Consider the following 18,188-nt stretch of genomic DNA (forward strand, 5'->3'; position numbering starts at 1 on the left):
AGGTTCAACACCTAAATGTTATTGTGAGATCTGATGAACAGGCCACGTTTAACCATGTGCATGGGCAACCTAGCTCTTACCACTGCCACTGTAGCACGAGAGCTCCCTTATGAGTCAAATTCATCAGTGTTTACAATACATAGCCAGTTTAATTAGCAGGTGTATCTCAAGTGCATTTTGTAAAGAAATTAAAAGGGTGAGGTTTTTTTTTATGCATCTTGGAAAATATACGACAGTTGTACTGGAGACTATTACACTAGTTCTGTTTTTGCAGGTCAAATCTGACAGTCAGCATTATGGGGTTTTTTTAGTCAGCATTATGGGTTTTTTTTGTGTATTACATAATATGCTACTTTCTTTACTTTTTTTAAATAGTAGTGAAATCTAAAGTTTTTTTCTAAAGTCATAAAATAAACAAACAAAAAATTTTTGTAAAAATAAGACTAATGTGTATAAAAAAAATATTCGGGTACTCAAGACATTTTCATCGTACTGTATATCTAGGTTGATGTTGATTGATAGATAATATATATACCGATCAGGCATAACATTATGAGAATTGACAGGCGAAGTGAATAACACTGATTATCTCCTCATCATGGCACCTGTTAGTAGGTGGGATATATTAGGCAGCAAGTGAACATTTTGTCCTCAAAATTGATGTGTTAGAAGCAGGAAAAATGGGCAAGCATAAGGATTTGAGCGAAAGGGCCAAATTGTGATGGCTAGACGACTGGATCAGAGCATCTCCAAAACTGCAGCTCTTGTGGGGTGTTCCCGGTCTGCAGTGGTCAGTATCTATCAAAAGTTGTCCAAGGAAGCAAGCAAGGAACAGTGGTGAACTGGCGACAGGATCATGGGTGGCCAAGGCTCACTGATGCACGTGGGGAGTGAAGTCTGGCCCGTGTGATCTGATCCAATAGATGAGCTACTGTTGCTCAAATTGCTGAAGAAGTTAATGCTGGTTCTGATAGAAAGGTGTCAGAATACACAGTGTATCAGTACTGCAGGACCAAGACAATATTAGGCAGGTGGTCATAATGTTATGCTTGGTGAGTGTAGGTAATGCTCACAAACATCACCAGATATTTCAGAAAGCTATTATTATTATTCATATTCTTAAGTTAGTTTTGTAACATAGACTACAAATAAAAATGACATCTTACAGTCCAAATGAAAAGAACATTTACAGAAATATACATCTACAGATATATCAGGTTATATCCCATACATGAGAAGGGGAAAAACAGGCCACACATAGGAATTTATTTAGATTTGCACAACCTCTCTTAGCTGATGTGTATTTCAGTATATCAGCATCCTCTACTAAACTATCTAAAGCATGTAAATTGGTTATTATCATCAAATATCATGACCATGTTGCTGGGAACTTTGTCCTGTTGTTTTAATTACTAACCACTAATTTATTTTACTAATTCAATTTAGAATAATTCGTGATCACCAAATAAGTGAACACCTGCGAGGATTACATAATCATCATTAGTTATATAAAATGTGGCTTTGTTATTGTTATAAACTTATAATCTTTCTCGCAGCAAAGCCTCACTTCCGCTGGAGCGAACTCCATAGCAAGTCTCGATATTGCTTGTTATACTTTATAACCAATCGGATTACAGCTCTGTAGGATGCCCCGCCTTTACCTTGTTTTCATTGGTGGAGAAGGTGAGAAAACTCAACCCTGTATGGACAGAAGTTACATCATTCATTTGCTGTCCAATGCAGGCGCTGTAAGTCTGAGGGCAGCAGTAAGGCAGCATGGCGGCTCTGTTAAGGGGCTCTCGCAGTCTTTTAGGAAAGTGGCATAACCATGTCGCTTCGGTGCAGGGTATGCTCGGTCATGTTTATCTCACTTAGCGCGTTGTTTTTCCTGCTATTGTGAATTATCTTCTGCAGTGTGGGGAATTGTGTAGTGTGAAAAAAAGGCTGTTCTAAATTAGCCCATTTCATAGTGTTTAAAATAATAGAGACACAGTTGCAACTTCAGCGCTTTGTAGAGCTGCGATTAATTACAACGCGTTACAACAGCTTTTGCTGTCCATTAAGACGGTCAGTGACATGAATGTGTCATTGACAGGTTACGGGTTCATCTGTTAGGCTACCGCTATCTCCATATCTAGGCTTTGTCAGATTTAAGAGCAAGCTTTAGGTTTAATCCAACTTAATATATGGGCTTGCTTTATTTTTTTCACTGACTAAACAATATCCGATTGCACTACAGGATTTTCAGAAAGTCTGGGGTTTAAATCACTCGCCCTTGTTCTCTGGAAATCTAAAATAAATAAGTTACTGATTTTCTGTGTTCACCTTGAGATTAGCTGAAGGGCATCACTCTTGCACCAGGACATTTGTGTGTGTTCATTATGTTATGGTTTTTGTTTCAGTCTCCAGATCCATGGCCTCCAAGACCCAGGTGGGCTTCATTGGTTTGGGGAATATGGGAAACCCAATGGCCAAGAACCTGATCAAACACGGCTATCCTGTGATTGCTACAGATGTTTTCCCCGAGTCATGCAAAGAGCTACAGGAACTGGGTGCTCAAGTGAGATCAGACATGAGTGCATAACTTACATTGTTTACACATTTTGCTGTTGAACATGTTGGTAATTGAACGACGGTGGCTCTTCAGAGTCCATTGTTCAATCCTGATCTCAGGTTTCTGTCTTTGTGGAGTTTACGATATTGTGTCCAGTTGTTAAATTTCCCCATGTTTGTGTGTGTTTGCATGTGTGCGTGCTGATGAGCTTGATGATTTACCAAGATGGTGAATCTTGACCTGTGACCCAGACCATGATAGTATTTACTGTAAATTTTAACTTTTTCTTGTGTTGTATGATCTTAGATCTTGGACACCCCTGCAGATGTGGCAGACAAGGCAGACCGCATCATCACAATGCTGCCATCAAGTCCTAATGTTATTGATGTGTACACGGGTCCCAACGGCATTCTGAAGTAAGCCTGGGTTTGGTGTTTTCATATCCCTGACTTTACAAGTTTCATCATTGTTTCATCAAGTGATAATCATTATGGGTGTAAGGATTTCAATAAAATAGCTAAAAGAATAAAAAAGTCGACATGCGTAACCAGTGTATCTGAATTATTGTTGATGCTGCCTGTTGTCTTATACTTGAATTTTTTTTTTTATGTTGTCATTAATAGAACCTGGTCATCTGTGTTCATTATGTTAGATAATAACATGCGTGAACTGATTTGAAAGAATTTCTGCAATTAAATTAGTAGTATTTCCTAACATATTCATCAGTCACTGTGTGTGTGTGTGGGTGGGTGGGTGTGTGTGGATCAGTTTCTGCTCTTCAAACAGCCAAGTCAAATGTTTTAATTAGAGCTTGATATAATAATTACACTTTAACACAATTAACACAAACCATGAAACAGAATTCTAAAATCAGGCCAAATTTTTATTTAACTTTGTATAACATTATTTTTTTAACATTTTATGCTTTACCATATTCCACTTTTAGTAAAAAATCTGAACTCCTTAATATTGTTTAAGTAAAACTTGGCTTTATATGAAGCTATACAGTGCTATAGTTCATCTGTATACTGTCCAGAGTAAAGAGTTGGGAGCTGGGAATCTTGATCTTAAAACTATAAAACTAATTCCACATGTTATGCTCTTGTATACTCATTGCTCTTGCTACACAGGAAGGTGAAGAAAGGCTCTTTGCTCATTGACTCCAGTACCATTGATCCTGCTGTATCCAAGGAAATGGCTGTTGCTTCCGAGAAAATGGGTGCTGTTTTTATGGATGCTCCGGTATCTGGAGGTAAAAGCATGTACCCACCACAGTGGTTAATGTGACCAAAACCAGACAAAACTGTTTTTACTGGAGTTTTATTGTTTTCACACCCACACATGTTCTGAACTGAAGTGATTCATCCTAAATTGTTTTTTTTCCACCTAAGCTCAGTATGAAAAAAAACATGATCCAGCTTTGATTCATCCGTTACCATAAGTGGTGTCCATGCAGAGGCAATTAGCAGTGTTCTGTAAATGATGCAGTATGGGCAGAGGCTCTGTGCCCTTTATGTTTTCAGTGTGTTTATTCATACACAGTTTTTCCATTTTCCATTTTCATTTTCTTCAAACTATTTTGTTAATTTCATTTGTTTTCCAGGAGCATCATGATTTTTAAAAGTGCAAGTAAGATTACTCCTTTGATTCCCAAGTTTAGCTCTCGAATGTTTAAGTTGGTGGGTCTCATAATTGAAATATCTCCTTGAGACAACCCCACTGATAATCCGCTCTCAGGATCTTAGTTGTCTCTAGAATAGAGTATCTATAAAATAACCGGGTACAAAACATAAACAAGCATTCTGGACCACAATCAGTTTTCCAGATCTTTTTTTCTTTTTTCTCTGCCACATTTTCTTGTTCTGGGTTAAACCATTAGAATATAGTTAACAAAACAGATTATATCAAGTAATGCAAAGAAATTAGGGACTTTGGAAGTTTTAGACTTTAGTTTGGACTTAAATTCTTTTAGTAACCAAATAGTTTCATTTTCAGATAGTTTTGAAGGTCATATTCAATTCAATTTATTTGTACTGTATAGCGCCTTTTACAATGGACATTGTCTCAAAGCAGCTTTACAAAAGTAGAAAAAAAATATTAAATTAAATTAAATTATGAAACTATTTTATCCCTATTTTATATATATTAAAAAAACTTGAATAAGAATATTGAATCCACATCTAATGCTTACTTTTTATTTATTCATTTTTAAAGAATGCCTTTCTCTCCTCACTTAATTTCCAGATATTTTTAATGACAATTTTTACAGTATTTATTTCAATGAAAATAAATATTTATAAGGCAAAACCAAAGTGGTCTTTAATGTTTGTTAGTAGACATAAGCGCCAGATGGCATAAGCCAGTATTGCACGCTCAATAAGAAGAGACGCATTTTGCTTGTCAGTATATTGATTTATTTTTTATTATCAGAGCTAATTCATCTGCGGGTAGTCTTATTGAATGTTCTGAGTGTTTAATAAATTTACATTACAGTTTTTCTTAATTCAGTGTATTGTTGGGAAATTGTTTACAAATCTGTTTTATGATGCATAAAGTCCCCTCGGAAAGTACTGGAACATCAAGGCAATATCCCCCCCCCTGTCTTTTGCTCGCCTAAATTGGTTGATTGGATTTATTTTTTATTTATTTTTTTTGCCATATTTTAAATTTTTGGAAATATTTGTCAGATTTCATACTAAAGAGTATGAAAATGAGTGCATCACGAGATGTTTCATATTGTTTAGTGATCTACATAATGAATGATAAAATGCTGTTTGGGAGCCTTAAGTTCATTCATCTTGAGAAGTGAGTTATTCAGATGCATTGTTTATATGACACACTTGCTTTTGTGTTAATTTACAGATATGCTCCATTCATTGTGTGTTCAAAATTATTTTAAGTTGAATAACAAACACAAGGTGCATATTTCACATTTCTCTGTATTGCAACAACTCTTTATATATAAGAGAGAATAAGCTCTCCACTCTATCACTGGACAGTCATGTCACAAAGTTGATTTATTGGAAGGCGGAAAATTGGTCAAGTTTAAGGATTTGAGTGATTTTAACGTTGTTGCTGATCAGTACACTGCTTTATGACAATGGCATTCCCTAATTGCAGTGGCAGGACAATGGGCCTTGACACACTGCATAAATTGTTCAGGAATGATTTGAGGATTGTGACAGAGTGGGTTACTGCAACAATCTAATAATTTGATTAGTATTCCACAGTTAAGTATTCTTTTTGCTTAAGGCTGACTAATTGCTGGCTGGAAATAAATGAGCATTGAAAACATTTTCCTTGAAAAAGGAAATAACGTGTACACATGGAGAGAGGCCTGTCCAGTTTCCACTGTACTAACGTTTGCTTTTAGTGTGTTGGAGATGCATGGAGACTTTGCTGAAAATGACTCATGCTATTAAATTTCCCACCCACAGACTGACTCCTGGGGTCTGAACACGCATACATGCACACACATACATCATGTACTCACACGCACACTTCATACATGCTTTCTTTTTTTTTTTGTTCTCCTCTAAGCTAAATACAACCCATGTTCTTTGAGCTCCTCAACACTTATGATACCACCCCAGCAGATTAATGAATATTTATGTTTTCAGTCCCTTTTCTACTGCACTGTGATTAAAGCTGTTCTGCTTTATATGCTTAACCTCACTGTTCTGCATTGTATTGTGCAGACCTTCCAACATAAGCTGCAGTATCTCCAGACCAACAAGGGAATGAGGCCAAGCGTTGTCACTTGAGTTTTAAACCTTTCAACTCCACTTTGAGGGAGGTTACATATTAATGGAAATAGTAAATCACAATTTTGAACCATTGCCGATATGTACACGCCTTTATCCTGTTTTCATGTATTTTCCTGTTTTCGCTACAAATGTTGGACACCTGCAGTGACAGGCATAAGCCACTCTCACTATACACAAGCATCAACACATACACAAACACACACACACACAAAAAGTTAACATTTTTAAGTAATTCTGGCAGTTACTGTAGTACATCCTTCTTTTCTTATAGGCTTGGCTGAGGTGCAATGGCTACCTCATGTTCTAAGACAGCCGGTTCTTATACTGAGCCAGCACCCACTCTGTGCTTTATGGCCCTTTTAATCAGGAAGTTGTTGCCTCTGGCTTTTCGGCACGTAAACAACAGCACGCTACTAGTTTTCTTTCCTTAAATTGTTGCCTCTCCCGACAAGACTGCGTCAGCATGGTTTGGCATGGGCGCCGCTGAAACGGCTTTTGGGTGCGAAACAGTCGTAAGAATTCCACAAACCTGCTCAGTCTCTGTACTTAGCCCCTCTAGTAGACATTATTCTCAGCTCTACCCTTGTGCCTGTGAACCATCCGTAATGAAAAGTGAGCCACAACAAAACTGAACATGACGTCACCTTCATCCGTGTGTGAAAGTAGATGGAGCTGCACTGCTGTAATTATAGAACTTTTTCCCTGCCTGTGTAATTAAGGCCCTGAGATGGAGTTAAAGTGAAGAACCACAGAAGTGCTCAGTTTCTTTATTCCTAACATGTTTGTTATTTATTATTTATTTATAACTGCTGTATACTGTAACCTTAATGTTCATTGGACCTGCAGTGACAACTATGCATTGAAATTTGCAGGTGTTTTCAAATTGTACTAAAATCTAAGGTGATTTAGGTTAACATGCATTATTTTATGTCTTTGCTGGCAGATTTTTGGAAAGACAGACATTTGACTTTTAACCAGTGTTAAGAGTTGGCTTCGTTTGCTGAAATTAAAAAGAAAACACTCTATATTTTATATTATACATATAGCCATGTTCTTGCGAGTCCTGCACTGCAGATCTAACCCATCATATGAAGGGCTTTGTCTGGGATTTTAGTGAGGAAACAGCAAACGGTAATAGCATTAAGGGCTCTGTAGTAATATTAATCCTGGACCTACTCAAAAATGCAATTAGAATTTAATTTAAAAGCCCTTTATAAGATCAACTAGGTATGACTTAATTAAGTACCACTTTCACAAGGCAGTTTTCTGATTGGCGCAGGTGTCGGAGCCGCCACTTCTGGTAAGCTGACCTTCATGGTGGGAGGAGCGGAGGAAGAATTCACAGCAGCCAAGGAGTTACTAAGCTGCATGGGAGCCAATGTAGTGTACTGTGGTCAGGTTGGCACAGGACAGGTATGCCTCTGACTGTGCATTTGGTGTTGCTCTTCTTGTTCATTTGTATGTCAGAAGCTGTGAGTTATGTTGTATTTGTGTAATCCTCTGTTTCTCATCTTCTCTGAACAGGCTGCTAAGATCTGTAACAACATGCTGTTGGCAATAGGAATGATTGGCACTGCTGAGACCATGAACTTAGGCATCAGGTATAGTTGGGCAATTTTAGTTTTATATTGAAGGTGAGAGAATAAAATATGACAGTGAAAATGCTATATATCACTCTTACTCAGCGTGTGCATTTAGGTTCGATTTTTGGCCAGGTTACTTTATTATTACTTTTTATTTGCATGTTTGTAGAAACTATTGATCTCAGACAAACTAAGCAGTATAAGTAGTTTCAGGTTTGGTCTCCTCTGACAGGCTGGGGCTCGATCCCAAGCTTCTGGCAAAAATACTCAACATGAGCTCAGGCCGCTGCTGGTCCAGTGACACCTATAATCCTGTTCCTGGAGTGATGGAGGGAGTGCCTTCAGCCAATAACTATCAAGGGGGGTTTGGAACCACACTAATGGCTAAGGTAGAATCTGTCTGTTTTGTTTCCTTGTTTCTTTCTGTCTCTCTTTTGCTCTCATTCATACTTTCCCAGTTAACACTAACTTGTAGTAAACCAAGATTTTGTCTGTTTTTTAAAACAAATACTGTATTAAATTTATTTGTAGCATGTGTATGTACTTTTAATGTTTAGCTTGTTCCGGTGACCCGATCTCTGACATTTTGCTTTAATAAATTTTGAAACGATGATGTGAATCAATAATTCCTTAAAATAAAATCATGTTTTACTGCAGGATCTGGGACTTGCACAGAACACAGCAACAAATACAAAGACTCCGGTTCCACTGGGTTCACTAGCTCATCAGATCTATCGCATGATGTGTGCACGTGGTTATGCCAGCAAGGACTTCTCCTCTGTCTTCCAGTTCCTGCGTGAAGAGGAGGGCCAGTAGGGGGTGTCACTTACTATTGTGGCCTAATCCTACTCTCCTGCCGTACCAAGACCTGGCGAGAGTAACATTTGCACATAATGCAACAATAACCTGTGTGATCCCGAAGACTTCAGGTGTATGAAGTCAAATGAGTGAACAAGTAGAACATAGGAAATGAATGTATAAATCTAAAGATGTTCAGTCCTTGTCTCTGGAATCATGTTACCTGTTTGGGCCTGCCCTGTACACACCATGTTCCCATGTTTAACTCTTGACACTGTGAATCTGAGGCAGTAGTTACTTTGTTTCTTTTTCTTTCTTTTTTTTATCAGATTCTGTAGCATTGTGTCTTGTAGTCTGACTTTCAGTTATATGTGTGGTCATGTTGGAATTGCTCTTATGGTTTTCAGCTGAATGAACTGGCAGCAGCTCCAATGGGGAAGTGGCACATTTAGACTCTACTAAATATAAACACTCCTTTGCTTGAGCTAGCTAAGACACAACATACCTTATACTAACTTTCTGTAGCACTTGCTCTTTTTTTCTGTTTTAAATGGTAATGGTTTTTTTCTTTTCTTTTTTCTTCTTTTTTTCAGAGTAATTGCTGTCATGTGTAACAGGTTTGCAGTTGTGTCTGCATGTCATAAATCTTATGTCTCTACTCTGAAATTAAAGCAGAAAGAAATGTGTTCTGACAATGAAAGCTGGTTTCCTCCAGGTTATGCTTAAATTCCAGTCTAACACTAACTAATGAATGCCAAATAATCTGTTCTCATGGTTTTTATGAGTTCTGCTGCTTGGTCAGTGTCTTGATTGCCATTGCCAAACTTCCCATTAATTCCCATATTATGGATTATCACTGAGCAGAAGTGTGATTTTGTTTTTTTGTTTTTTGATATTTGGACCAGGTAACCAAAACAAAAGAAAAGCTGTATGTATACATGAAATAGTTTTGGAAAATGATTTATATAATTGTATCTAATCATTTGTTCATCACAGGTTCTCCATGCTCTGTGATTTTTGGGATTTCAGACATATTTTCTCCATATCTGAGATTAATATTAATATTAGATTAATATCTCAAGATTATCCGTCTCATTATTTCGGCCAAATTAATGAAAACGTTTTGCGAGTCTGATTTCAGCCATGTCTGTCCTTCATTAAGAGTTGTTTTGCTAATTTATTAGTGTTGTTTTTTTTTTCTTTTCAATATGTGCTTTTTGAAACAGAATCAAATACATTAATTTCGTTAAATTCGGATCAAATAGACTAGAAAGAGTGAAAGCGCCATCATATTTCATCTCCTGTAATTGCACTGTCCTGCCATTTAATTAAGGCATAACATAATCGCAGTTCTGACATGATTACTTTGGGAACAGCCAGGAAATAGAAAAATAAGAATCAATGATCAATTCGCTTCTGTGTAAAGTTGCACTAGTTATTCTATATTTCAACTTTATGGTCCCTAAAATTATCATGGTAATTAAATTGAGTAAGCATAAATATCAAAAGCCTTTTCGTTACTGAACATCTTAAGACTAGGGGTCCAAGTAGCATGTAAACAGGACAACATCTATTCAATACGACACTATGTTTGATTAAAATGATTGAACTTTAACTGACTTCAAGCGCTTACATTTCTTTTCTATTAAAGGTGTTGTTTTTTCTTTCGTTTCATGATAAAGGCAAAAGTATGTACTTGACTGTCAAATGCAATTTACCCAAACTTAACTATTCTTCCAGCACCCGCCTTTCACTATGTTTTCAATCAATAAATGTAAATTATGGGTTTGGGCCATGTAAATATTTTTTACATGTGCAAAGATAAACGCCTCCGAACGAAAGTTGTTTTTTTTTCCCAACAATTGAAAATGATTTTAAGGCAATTTGTCAGATTTTATGTTAGAATTTAGTTTCAGATAATTGCAGAGTAAAGGCTCACGTGCTTCAGAGTATAAATAATCACCCATTTTTAATGTATTTGCCTAAGAAATGAATAAAATATTACAACAAAACATGCATAGAACACTAAAGCAAATACATATTGAACTATCATGGCATACAAAAATTATTTGCAACTGAATGTGCAACCGAAAAATAAAAGACATGCAACTGCAAGAAATGTATGATTTGTTTACATTAAACTTAATTTGCATCCTAGTTTAATGGATTTAAATAGTATTTTTCTGGACAATATGCAGGTAATACTTTAACACGTTTTAGGCACTTAAACAAAAGAAAGTTGCTAACCAGTGTTAGTCTGCTGACCAAAGTAACTCTAGTTTATATGAATGAAGTTAATAAAATTCTTACACAATTGTATTTATAGTTAACAGTCAATTAATTTCAACAAAACTCATTTCGGGCTTCATAAACTGTTAAATTTAAACTAACGTTATCCCCGATTCAAGTTATTTCTAATACTAGGTTTGATATTCGCTCCTGATTTCAGTAGTACCTCGGGTCCAATAGTAAGTTATTATGTTTCATTTGGGTAAAGCTGCTTTCATGTTTTCTCGTTTTTGTAGGGAAATAAGTTGTCTGATGTGTCTTTTGTGTGGATATATTGTGGTAGGCGGGGTGTTTGTAGTGGCACGGGGGTGGGGGTGTAGGGGTTGGATTGGGAATTCTGCTCACGCGACACGCACACGGTTGGATTTAGGTAGCTCAGTCCAGATTGCACCAAATATGTCAATTTTAGGCTCCAAATACTTTAAACAAATGTATACAGATTGAACTATATAAGTCGTCTATATAATCAAGCAAATATACTTGTGGATATACTACGAACCAATAATGCTGCATATTTATATAAACATTTATTTCATCCTGGTTACAAATCAACCTAATGCAAACCGTGCGCGTGGATCGTGCACTGCAGTACGACTGGCACTTCCATTACATTTCATAGATGAAGTAATCATGTTTCCACTCATTGAGTTTGGAAGAAAAGTGGAAAAGAGAATCCGTGTGTACTAGGGACTGGCTTGTATTTATACTTAAATCTGTAAATTTTGGTTTTGACATTGTTCTACAGAGCAAGTGCACTGTAAAGATTGGAATGACAAACCCAAACAGGCTTAACGGGAACTCTCCTTTCATTTTCTCACCTTTGCACTCCTTGCATACCACCAATGTCAAACAAAGAGAGAGACAGACAGACAGGGGAGGGAGGGAGGGAAGGAGAAATAGAGAGAGAGAGAGAGAGAGAGAGAGAGAGAGAGAGAGAGAGAGAGAGAGAGACTTGGAGCAACAATTCAGACTGACATTATAAACAAAATCACAGTTGATTACACAACCCGTGAGCATATTTTTACGGGTACCAAAACATTTCCCCTACAATAATAGGTGAAACTGGTATGGGTGGCAACTTGCTTTTGGTATAGGTGGCAACTTGCTTTTTCGATTATTATTGTTTTTTAGTACTTATTTCATCCAAATTAGAAGCCCTTATGCAAATTGTCACGCACTATATATGTGTATAATTACAACACACATTATGTGACTTTTTCACATCGCATTTCAAACAGGTAGTGTCTATTTATTCATGCAAGGAAAGGAATGCAGTTCCGGTTATCCGATTATTAATGTGTACTTCGTCACAATTTTTATATTATTTTTTCTCCACATATTTAATTTTCTCATGTTGTGCGTGTGGTTTTATTTTCCACTTGTGGTCTGGTATTATTCACGTCATGTCACGTGTTCGCAATTTTTAGGGCATAACATGGTGAAATGCACCTTCGCGTAGCTGAATAATAATATGTGAACATTATGATCGCATTTTGAATTAATGTGATTTATGCGTAAAGATAATCAGAAATACGATGGTATATTATTATTATTATTATTATTATTATTATTATTATTATTATTGTTGTTGTTGTTGTTGTTGTTGTTGTTGTTGTTATTTGATTGTTATAACGCGTTATCCTTGCCACTATTCTCAGCATGTTTTCCAGTATGCATTAGATATTTGTCCCTTTTACACGGTCACATTTGTCTCAGTTTCTAGAGCTTTTTTGCCCAATAAATACTGGTCAGCCTCTCAGACATCCAAACAGAATGTTCCTTTTTAGTTTTTGAGGTGGGCCTTCCTCCGATTACTGCTGCTGTCCCCTGCCTAAGCAGCCATGAATAACAATTTCATTGGTCTGACTGAGGATACAAACAAGACAAACAAAACCGAAGGGAAGTTTACATCATACAGCACAAGTCTCGCCTTTTCTTTTTTGCAGGACATGCCAAATGAATCACCGACTTGAGCTCTGGGGTGGATTAAACACTATTTCTGGATATGCAGGCATAGAGTGACTGTGACTATGAAGATGGAGATATATGGATAATTCAATCGGTTGCAGGCTTAATCTAATTGCTGTACGTGAAACCTTAATGATTAACACTACAAGAAATGCAAAAATAATGTACTACTCTTTTTTTTTTTATAAATTATAGTACGAAAAAGTAGGGGTGTACTTTTGCCTTTAAATGAAATTTCAGTTGGACTATTTTAAACTGATTAGTCGATTTCTATAATTAAGGTGCACAAACCCAGTACTTATAGCAGATCTCTCTCTCTCTCTCTCTCTCTCTCTCTCTCTCTCTCTCTCTTTCTTTCTCTCAGAAAAAAGAACAGGAACATAAGTATCTGCGTGCTTAAGATCTAAGCCTGTAGAGAACCACACAGAGGTTCTAATGCCAGATGTCACATGATCACAAGGCAAACCCATAAAAAGTCCATTAAGCTAGGAGGACTAAGTGCTGCCTTATCTAGCTGACAGTTCTTCCAAACAGAGCTTTGTGCTGGAGTTCGCCTACACTCAGTGTGCTTAACCACTGTTCATTTGAATTGCTTTACTTAATACTTTATGGTTAGCTTGTTACTATGTGACCTTCTTCGTGTCATTCAGTATTGCCTATGGTACTTCAGTCTTGCTTTGATTCAGATAGGCCTATGAAATTAAATTCTCCAGAGAAATTAAAACGGAAAGAATAAAAATCGCTTGGAGTTATTTTATCTTTAAGGCTCCTTTATTACTGTCACTAAAACTCGCTTCATGGTAACCAGCTTTCTGACAGATTAATAATTTTCCTGAGAAATTCGGCCAAACCGAAATCATGCTGAAATGCAGTGTCATGAGCTGAGGATAAGGATGATACATTTCATCCTGTCAAAAAGATAAAACAATACAAACAATACTGCAATAAAATTAATAGATTTTAATCAACTTAGTTGTTGTTTTGTTGTTTAGTATAACCACAGCCTTAGAATAACTTAATTCTTTTACAGAGTACCGAATCTGTATTATTTTAGGACAAAATAATTTATTGCTCTGTTTCTATGATTAAAAGGGGAAAAAAACTAAATTAGACTAATATAATTTTTTTTTTGCTTTTTTGAGAGAGAATAGAGAAAAAGCCACATACGTGTAGTCACATTAACACCAGAAACTTCCTCTTTCTAATGTCTAGTCTAATATTCTGGTAGCACTAACGAGTCTTAAAAACGACCTTGGGCTTAAATACATTTCATTTAAACGGACTGACCACTGACCATGTTAAATAACTTTTCTTTTACGGTGTGTATTTTTACTCAGGATGCCCGTGTGCTAATGACTACTGTGAATTATTAAGCTCTAGATGCAGCTCGCTGAATTTACCTATTTTGATGGGAAAGCCCACGTTATGTGTAATACGCATTTAGTTCAACCTTTTATTAATTGGTTGCCAAATATGTTAACAATTATTATCGTCCCCCCACACAAGAATACCTCATTAGACCACCGATGTGGTAAAATACACCGGGCACGTTAGTATCACAAAACCTTGAAAACGTAAATTAAAATAATTAAATGTTAAAAGCATGTACATTTAAACTTAACATAATTTAAAAATTCGAATAATTTGCCCTACCGGACCAATAACAAAACTTTAAAAAGTTTTTGAAATTTTGATAAACCTAAACAACGAAAGCAAAATAAAACAGTTTAAACTCTAAGGATAATATCTACCAATATTTGTTAAAAAAAACAACCCTCGGATTAGATATAATTACCATTTTCACAATATATCATATATGTATGAATGCATTTATGCTTATTAATAACAGCATAAATGTGCCAAGTGCTTTAATGTTGGTTGTAAATAGTGCATCAGTAATGTAGGTGTTAACTTCTGATCTACTACTGGTTCGATTTCTACTGTACCAAACTTAAAATAGTTGAATATGCCTATTATTAAATCGTGTACTAAATGATATACGGTTCTGGCTTATATCTGGGCTATAACTGTATAGAAGTAAGCTATACTTAGACCACGACAGACAGATGTTAATAAGAATTTTTTTCTCACGGTTAATTTAATATAAGCTCTAAATCAATTTCTGGGTAGTATTTGGGATGTTTTCAGGAACGATAAAAATATTACCAGTTTAATCTACTGTAAATGCTTTAAATGTGTTTTGTCAGAAAAATAATAAATAAATGACTACAACGACAATCAAATGGAAAACAAAAATATTTAAAGAAGATATTGTTTGATTTAGTGCAGGTACTGTTATACATAAATAAGATAACAACAACAACAACAACAATAATAATAATGAGCATTATTATTATTACCGGTATTATTATTATTATTATTAGTAGTAGTAGTAGTAGTAGTAGTAGTAGTAATAGTAGTAGTAGTAGTAGTAGAAGAAGAAGAAGAAGAAGAAGAAGAAGAAGAAGAAGAGGAGGAGGAGGAAGAAGAAGATTCTCGTGCATTACATTTACTTTGAAATATATTATAAGATTTATCCGACCAAAAATTATGCATTTGACTGCCTGTCTATACCTCTACCTACATATCTAGCTATCTACATATCTAGCTATATATATATATATATATATATATATATATATATATATATATATATATATATTTTTTTTTTTTAAGAGAAAATATTGCTTAGGTGTTCATATTCAATCACACGACAGCTAAATAAATAAACCCGAAAATATGGAAACTGTTTCCCATAATGAGTACTCTAACTGTCTACAGAGGGAATCGTCCCATTTGTGGGACAAATTAATGTCTGAAAAGAAGTAGATTACAGACCCACTAATCCGATTTTCTTAACTGTAAAACCAAATTTTACAAAAATAACTGTAAAATATTATTACCCAGATTGCCTTAATTGTATTATTATTTTAATCTGACAGCAGTACTGCTGAATCTTTTCTCAGGTTCACAATGAATAAAAGTTATGATAAAACGTCAAAATCTTTCTGAAGACCTATACTCAAGAATATATTAAGCTTTAGGTATCAATTCTACCTAAGAGAGGCAATAATGGCTTTTAAACGTCTTTCAAAATCTATCATAAAGTCATCCAGTTATTTTCCTCAGTGTTGTGGCTTACACGCCTCTTCATTTTCATGCTGAGATGTCCTACAGTGTCTGCTCTTAAAGACAAATAAGTCATCACACCATCTTAATAATGTAATTAAGTGTCTTATCGCCAACACAAATATCGCTAAATCAAATCTACCGGAAATCTATTACTTCAAATCTGTTAGATCTACTCCAAATATATTTCCATCGCCTACTCTTATACAATTATTTTAAACAACTAACTTTGAAATAACAACTAACCAGAAGCAAAAGTTAAATAAATCATGAATGGCACAAGGAGGATTCAGTCCAAATTTAGATTAGGCCACGTCGATTCCCAAAATGTTCTAAGGAGCACATATGAGCTTACTTATTTGGAATAAAGCAAATCACATTTTCTCACTCTCTTTATATTATATGAGAGAGACAGTGAAATATAAATGGGGCAAAAAACCATCTGAAATCTGTGTTCCAGATCGGGGTGGTCAGGCAAGTGTAGTCTTTGCCAACAAATCGGCTCCTAACTCATTTTAAGAACAGCTCTAAAAACTGATCCAGGGTTTTTGGTATTTTTTCTCGTAACGCTAAATAGGTTTATAGGTTTAGGTCAGAACAATATTAGACCAATTTAGCAGCACTTTTTAGGAGGCCTTCGAAAGCGATGTATATTCTGACTTTTCAGTAGTTCACTATTATTATTATTATTATTATTAAATTATTAATGTAATAGTAGGATGAGGTAATAGTGTTTGTAGTTGTAGTAGGAGTAGTATGACAGTACAACATCATCACCAGCATCAGCATCATCATTATCATCGTCATCAACAACAGCAACAACAACAACAACAACAACAACAACAACAATAATAATAATAATAATAATAATAATAATAATAATAGTTATAGATGTAGTAGTAGATGTCGTTGTAAATATGCTATACTAAAGTGGAAATTTAACTGAATCGTGTTCTTATTACTGCTCGTATCAATCACGTAACAAATGTTTTACTGGAAATTTCACAACATAACTTACTGTAATTCTCTTCTCTTCTGTTTCTCGTCTAAGTTCTACAAACGAACGAGATAGGCAATCGTGAACTTGATGTCTGTAAGCTTTTTTAAACAAATGAGTTTTCTTTTTGTTATATTTACCTTCGAAAACTTTAAGACAGTTTAATTTACAGTTGGCTACAAAATAAAATCATCTGGTAATTAGCGTATATGTTCTTTCAGCCAACTCTAATTACTGTTTTTCAGATCCAGACTGAAGCTCGTTTCCTATGTCTCTCTGCAATTGCTGTAGTGCGTCTGACACCTTAACCAAGTTGGCTGATTGGTCAGAATTGGGGAAAAAAACCAGTAAAGAAAACCCAACAGATCAGTACCTGTTTTCATCCCCCTGTTTTTTTTTTTTTTTACAATGCTGAGAAAGATGTGTGGTCGTTTCCTGTCAGACGGTCAAAGGCTTCAGTGACACGGAAAGCGCCTTGGCTAGACTGCAACTTTCAACTTGACCTTGGCCTCCAGCCGCGCCTAAACTCTTCTGGAGTCTGGCTCTGCCAAATTCTGGGCAGAAATACCGCAAATTCTTAAAATGTACAGTTCAATAGGTGAGTGTGATTTGCTGTAGCCAATGTGACAATTTTATGAAGGACTTCGCCGCTTTCTTTGATTCGCTGTCACTGGCCCTATATTTTCCACCACAACTTCGAATTATTAAAGTGGTATTAACTGGAAACAAGTTCAGCTGGTCATTATAGTTTTCATTTATGATATCAAGTTTCATCCCTGCATTTCAGAGCAAATGTTCCCTTGGATTTCCTAAACGAGGAAAGGAGGCCTATAACAAAATGTAAAATGTGTAACACTGGTGTAATTTTGTCATCTACCAGCATGTTATGATGCAAGTCATGAAAATGTTTCTTTATACACTGAAAATGCATTAGCATCTGGGCAGTGCGTTGAAAAAACACCGAAAATTGCTCACAGCGACATTGCTCTTGAACCTGAAAAGCCTGTCATTTGAAAGTGTTCAGTTTTGAGAAGGTTGAAAAAATATTTTTTTTCACAAATATTAACAGCCAGATATATATATATATATATATATATATATAT

The 18,188-nt window shown here is 35.6% G+C and overlaps 1 protein-coding gene across 1 annotated transcript; it reads left to right on the forward strand.

Moving 5' to 3' along the window:
- Positions 1 to 1,706: 1,706 nt before the first annotated feature.
- Positions 1,707 to 10,321, forward strand: hibadhb (3-hydroxyisobutyrate dehydrogenase b). The gene is made up of 8 exons (XM_058396702.1): positions 1,707 to 1,846; positions 2,403 to 2,560; positions 2,861 to 2,970; positions 3,685 to 3,806; positions 7,601 to 7,734; positions 7,846 to 7,922; positions 8,137 to 8,293; positions 8,562 to 10,321. Exons 1-8 carry the CDS (start codon positions 1,777 to 1,779, stop codon positions 8,718 to 8,720), a joined length of 987 nt encoding a protein of 328 aa, XP_058252685.1. The 5' UTR covers positions 1,707 to 1,776; the 3' UTR covers positions 8,721 to 10,321.
- Positions 10,322 to 18,188: the final 7,867 nt, after the last annotated feature.

This window comes from Hemibagrus wyckioides, linkage group LG01 (assembly GCF_019097595.1).
Source record: "Hemibagrus wyckioides isolate EC202008001 linkage group LG01, SWU_Hwy_1.0, whole genome shotgun sequence".
Taxonomy (NCBI): Eukaryota; Metazoa; Chordata; class Actinopteri; order Siluriformes; family Bagridae; genus Hemibagrus; species Hemibagrus wyckioides.